At 45.2% G+C, this 6338-nt stretch overlaps 1 protein-coding gene and 1 pseudogene across 2 annotated transcripts in view; one reads left to right on the top strand and one right to left on the bottom strand.

The window, feature by feature from the left end:
- The first annotated feature begins 3024 nt into the window (after window positions 1–3024).
- LOC103270175 lies at window positions 3025–4105 on the top strand (annotated as a pseudogene). Its single transcript, XR_002482518.1, has 2 exons — window positions 3025–3528; window positions 3825–4105. The product of XR_002482518.1 is annotated as a 40S ribosomal protein S6 pseudogene (transcript).
- A 1764-nt stretch (window positions 4106–5869) lies between these two features.
- AIF1 (allograft inflammatory factor 1) overlaps window positions 5870–6338 on the bottom strand; it is a 2710-nt gene continuing 2241 nt past the window's right edge. Inside the window, exon 6 of the mRNA XM_008067690.2 lies at window positions 5870–6075. Within this exon, the coding sequence (XP_008065881.1) occupies window positions 5991–6075 (85 nt within the window). The 3' untranslated portion in view covers window positions 5870–5990. The remainder of the gene's footprint in view (window positions 6076–6338) is intronic.

Raw genomic sequence — 6338 nt, 5'->3', positions numbered from 1 at the left:
CCCGGGAGCGCCCCCCCCACCTCCCGCCTTCCTCCGCGCCTAGACACGCCTCTTAATTTGCATAAAAGGCGGGGCACTTCTACCCTACCCCTCTTTACTTCCAGGGTCGTCCACATTAAAAAAAAAAGGGGGGGGGTGGCAGGGCGTGAGGAGCATGCGGGTCTATTTGCATAAAGAGGAGGGACTTACGGATGCTAGAACACCGGTTGGTTGAGGAGGCGGGCCCCCGGCGTCGGCCGTTGAGACGTGTAGAGGGGGTGGAAATACGGCGCCGTTCGGCTGGGCGGTTCGGTCGCAGGATTTACACGAGGAATGATGGTGAAAAAGGCGGGGCGTGCGTCGTGCGTTCGTGGAAAGATGGGCCGCAGGAACGTAGGGACGCCGAAAGTGGAAGAAAACGATGCGAGGCCCGTGGCGGCCTTCAGCAGAGGGGACGGAGAGAGGACTGAACTAGAGGGCAGGATTAGCTGCCGAGAGTGGAGCTTACCTAGACCCGGGAAGAGTCTCGGCTCACGTGCCCTTTTCTGGGAATTGGGGGGGGGAAGCACCAGGGGGAGGGGCCTTCATTTATTAAATCACGTCATGCAAATAAAGTGGATAGACCGGCCAATCCAAGGGTCCAGGGAGGCGAATCATCCGTTCGTAGGCTTTCTTTGGGTAGCTCTGTTTATTTGCATAATGTTTGCAAATCATTTGAACAAAGATAGGGTAGGAATGACCTATTCATTGAAATATCGGCAACCTGTGACTAAGATGGACATTTAATTTCGTAACCTAGGATTTCATGGATGACTTTTTATATTTGATTTATTGGTAAATTGTATGTTGTTAACAATGGATTTCATTTTATGAAATGCCGTACTCTTTCTCTCCTTTGTCTCTTGTTACCTGACTATAGAACCCTCTGCTCCCATCGTACCTACTACCCATTCAACAAATCATTCAACAACTAAGTTTTGAAGGTGCCAGAGATATGCACAGACTGTTATAGACGTAGGGGAATAAAATCTGATCGTGCTTGGGGGGGGGGTTTGGAATGCTTCTAGAAAAATTCTTATTAAGAGATGAAGGACTAGTTAGAACTTGTCCAAGTTTGAGGAGAGGGTGCATATCTCAGGCGCTGTGAACAGATGAGTGGAGGGGCATGGGGTTGGGGACCTGCGCCTGGGTTGGTGTGGCTAAGTATGGGGCCTGACTGCCTGCTTGTTAAGGAAAATAACGGCAGAAAAGTTAACAGAAATCAGGTAAGAACTTTAGCCTAAGGCTCACTGAGATTTAAGATGGCTATAGTTTTAAAACTTTAAAAATGATTCTCTTGTCCTCTCTTCCTGGTCAGCTGTCATGCACACAATTTTTTTCCCTTTGCAGCAAAAAAAAAAAAAAGTTTCTATTCTTTTTTTGGCTAATTTATTTCATTTCAGTTTGCAGCAAAATTTCTTAGAAGGGCTAGCCATACTCATTGTCTCTAATTTCTCTCCTTTCAGTCTCTCTTAAACCCACTGCAATGAAGCATTCACCCCCATTCTCTACCAAAACTGAGTTTGTCAAGGACATCCAGTCTCATGGCTTACATGGGTGGGTGATTCTGTGAAATGTATCTTCATAACAGACCTCTCTAACAAAATCCAGGCTCGTATACACAGCTATGTACTTGGTATCTCCCTTTGGGTATCCAATAGATCATTTCAAATTCAGTATGTCCAAAACTGAACACTTGATCTCCAGGCCCTCAAGACCTGCTCAAAAACCTCGGAATTCTCATGGACTCCTTTCTTTATCTCACTCCCAGCTTTTAATCAGTCAGGAAATTCTATCTTGAGAAAATATCCAGGATCCTACTTTACTTTCTCTTCATATTTCTTGTCATCTTCTTACATCATATAAATTTTATTTTATTTTATTTATATATTTATTTTTGAGTTGGAGTCTTACTCTGTCACCCAGACTGGAGTGCAGTGGCCGCTCCCAGCCACCTCAGCCTTGACCTGCTGGGCTCCGGCGATCCTTCTGCCTCAGCCTTCCAAGTAGCCAGAACTACAGGCATGTGCTACCATGCCTGGCTAATTTTTGACTTATTGTAGAGATGAGGTCTCACCAATTTGCCCAGGTGGGTCTCGAACCTGCGGGCTCAGGAAGTGCACTCACCTCAGCCTCCCAGAGCACTGGGATTACAGGCTGAGCCACCGAGCCCGGCTCCATCGTATAAATTTTAAATTACGTTTATTGTTTATTGTCAGTCTTCCTCTCCTTGCAATTCCCAAAATGGAAAGAAAATTTGGTTGGGTGCAGTGGCTCATGCCTATAATCCCAGCACTTTGGGAGACCAAGGTGAGAGGATTGCCTGAGCCTATGGGTTCTAGACCAGCCTGGGCAACTTGGTGATACCTCATCTCTACAATTAAAAAAAACCAACTAGCCAGGCCTGGAGATGTGTGCCTGAAGCTCCAGCTATTTGGAAGGCTGAGGTGGAAGGGTCACCTGAGCCCAGCAGGTTGAGGCTGCGGTGGCCATGAGTGTGCCACTGCACTCACTCCGGCGACAGAGTGAGGCTCCAACTCAAAAAAAAAGAAGAAGAAATTTCATGAAGGCAGGGATCTTTGTATTCTTTCCTTTTTTTGAGTTGGAGTTTCACTCTGTTGCCCAGGCTGAAGTGCAATGGCATGCTCACGGCCACCACAGCCTCCACCTGCTGGACTCAGGTGATTCTTCTACCTCAGTCTTTCAAGTAGCTGGAGCTAAAGGCACATGCCACCAGACTCGGTTAATTTTTTGATTTATTGTAGAGATGAGGTGTTGCCAAATTGCTCAGACTGGTCTCAAACCCATGGGCTTAGGCAATCCTCTCACCTCGGCCTCCCAAAGTGCTGGGATTATAGGCTTGAGCCACTGCAACCAGCCTGTATTCTTGAGTTTTACATCCCAAGCACCTAGAATAAGGAATGGTGCTTGATGTCCAATAAATGATTTTTAAAATATTTTAAAATCCAAGCATATTTACATATAGAAAACATGTAACCGGGGCCTCTTTTTCATGGTGCCTTGAAGCCCATCAGCTGCTTCAAGGTGAAGCTGAATATCTCCTTCCCAGCCACTGGCTGCCAGAAACTCGATGAAGTGGATGATGAACACAAGCTCCGTACCTTCTACAAGAAGTACATGGCCACAGAAGTTGCCGCAGACTTCCTGGGTGAAGAATGGAAGGGTTATGTGGTCCGAATCAGTGGCAGGAGCAATAAGCAAGGTTTCCCCATGAAGCAGGGTGTCTTGCCCCGTGACTGTGTCTGCCTGCTGCTGAGTAAGGGGCATTCCTGTTACAGACCAAGGAGAACTGGAGAAAGAAAGCGCAAATCTGTTCGGGGTTGCATTGTGGATGTCAATCTGAGCGTTCTCAACTTGGTTATTTAAAAAAAAGGAGAGAAGGATATTCCTGGGCTGACTGATACTACAGTGCCTTGTCAACTGGGGCCCAAAAGGGCTAGTAGAATCTGCAAACTCTTCAGTCTCTCTAAAGAAGATGATGTCCGCTGGGCTCAGTGGCTCAGCCTGTAATCCCGCGCCTTTGGAAGGCTGAGGTGAGTGGATTGCCTGAGCCCGTGGGTTCGAGACCCGCCTGGGCAGCGAGACCTCATCTCTACAATAAATCAAAAAATCAGCCGGGCATGGTAGCACATGCCTATAATTCCGCCTACTTGGAAGGCTGAGGCAGAAGGATCGCCGGAGCCCAACAGGTCGAGGCTGCGGTGGCCGGGAGCGGCCACTGCACTCCAGTCTGGGCAACAGAGTGAGACTCCAACTCAAAAAAAAAAGAAGATGATGTCCACCAGTATGTTGTAAGAAAGCCCTTAAAGAAGGTAAGAAACCTAGGACCAAAGCACCCAAGATTCTGCGTCTTGTTACCCTACGTGTCCTGCAACACAAACGCTGACATATTGCTTTGAAGAAACAGTGTACTAAGAAAAATAAGGAAGAGGCTGCAGAATATGCTAATCTTTTGTCCAAGAGAATGAAGGAGGCCAAAGAAAAACACCAGGAACAGATTGCCAAGAGACGCAAACTATCTTCTCTGTGAGCTTCTACTTCCAAGTCTGAGTCTAGTCAAAAATAAGATTTTTTGGGTAACAAATAAATAAGATCAGAACCTCTACAAAGAAAACATACAACCAAAAACAGAACCTTAACTAAAACTCTAGAAACTGTCTCTTCTATTTACTGCCCTCCCCCAAGTCTTAACTACGATTCTGACTTCTAACAACATAGATGAGTTTTACCTGTTCTTGTACTTTGTACAAATAGGATTGTACCGTAAGAGTTATTTTGTGCCTGTCCTCTTTTGCCCAACATTATTTTTTAGAGACAGAGTCTTGCTATGTTGCCCAGGCTGTATAATAATAGTACTGGCCAGGCACGGTGGCTCTCACACCTGTAATCCCAGCACTTGGCCTTGGGAGGCCAAGGCAGGAGGATTGCTTGAGCCCATGAGTTTGAGACCAACCTGGGCAACATAGTGAGACCTTGCCTCTACAAAAAATAAAAAAATTAGTTGGACGTGGTGGCCCATGTCTGGTCCCAGCTTTTAGGGAGATTGGGGCAGAAGCGTCATCTGAACCTAAGAGTTGGAGGCTGCAGTAAGCTGTGATCACGCCACTGTACTCCAGCCTAGGTGACAGAGTGAGACTCTGACTCAAAAAAATTAAAAAATAATAGTACTATATTTAAGAATAGTACATTGTGTGACTATAACCCAATTTATATTTCCTGAATTAATTATTTAAGCTTCAGATTCTTTCTATCCTTTTTAGTGTCACCAGGGTTGTTGGGATGGCCCATGAATTAATACTTGGAAAGCATTTGGCAAAGTATCTAGTATATGGTAGGTACTTACTAAAGTTTAGCTATTCATTCATTATATTATATTCATTATTTTATATTATTTGTCTTATTCAATTTATTCAGTTATTATATTTGGGTCATTGAGCAATTATTGTTTCTTTATCTGATGTCCTATACAGTTACTGTATCTCTAGGAGTCACCAACTAGTATGCCTCCCTGGTTTCACCACTGAAATGGGCCACCATAGGAAACCCCAGTGGTTGGGTCTATCCTCAGCACATGAAACAAGTTGGGCTAATCAACCATCAGGAAATCTGAAATAGTGACCAGAAACAGAGCGTTGCTAGAGTTGACTCATCTAAACCCTTTGGAAAAAGAAAGGTTTGGGCTCACCAAAGAGCCTGGGACTCTTAGGCTGCTCCCTTCCCTGGGGTTGCCTGTTCAGTCCTTTCTGTCACTCAGAAATCCTGTATCCGCAGAATCTGCCCACAGTAGCCTCTCAATACAACCTTCTTTTCCCATCATTAGATAGACTCAGTTTCTGTAGCTTGTCCCCAAAAGGATCACAAACTCTTAAATTATCAGACCTTATAGTGCTGTGAATCCTTTATTTAATATCACCAGTTGTTTCATTCATCCATCCACTCATTCAAGTTTTATACATTATTGAGAGCTTGTGATATGTCAGGCATGACAGCATAGGTCATTTTATTCCCATTTTCCGATAAAAGCCTCAGAGGCTGAATGATGTGTCAAGATCACAAAGCTTATAGTGGTGGAGAATGTTGGTTTAAGGTATTACTCTCTCCATGAAATCTATCATGGGCCTAGGTACATTGTCTGCACATATCTTTCTGTCCCACCTAAATTCCTTAAGGTCAAGGCTGTCTTATACAGCTAGAATCGCCCTTGGTGCACAAAGACGTTGGCTGTAGTTTGCTGTTCATGTGGGCAAATCCATGCTGCCCCTCCTTCAAAGATACTTCTCTCCTTTCCAAACCCAGGGGGAAAAAATCCCCCAAATAAAAACCAAGTTAATTTGACCAGGAGGAGAGGATAATTTATTTAGTTTGATTCTGGCTCACAATTTTGTGGTCTTTGTCTATGTCTGGGTCATTAGAATCCCCTTTAATTCCACTACATCCCCTTTTCCCCAAAATCAGGGTAATTCAGAGATGGCTTTCTTGGCTGGAGGACCCATTGGCTTTTCTTGTTCTCTTGCTTTCTCTTCATACATCAGGATCCTGGTTGAGATGGAAGAGACATAGGTATCAGGGGACAGTCCTCTCAAGAGAATAAATCATAGACTGCTGTGAGAGGCTAGAAGGAGATGGAGTTGTGAGGGTGTAAAGAAGGAAAAAGGGCAGGGGTGGGGGTACTGGGGGATGTGCATGGGAATAGGGAGAGGACCTTGAAAGGGTCCCCCTAAGGATGGAAGAATGGATGTTAGCCAGGCTCGGTGGCTCAGCCTGTAATCCCATGCCTTTGGGAGGCTGAAGTGAGTGGA

The sequence above is a fragment of the Carlito syrichta genome, unplaced genomic scaffold (genome assembly GCF_000164805.1).
Source record: "Carlito syrichta isolate Samal-C Ts95f unplaced genomic scaffold, Tarsius_syrichta-2.0.1 Scaffold309736, whole genome shotgun sequence".
NCBI lineage: Eukaryota > Metazoa > Chordata > Mammalia > Primates > Tarsiidae > Carlito > Carlito syrichta.
Note: the sequence above shows the minus strand (reverse complement) of the source record. Positions and strands in the feature narration are given on the sequence as shown.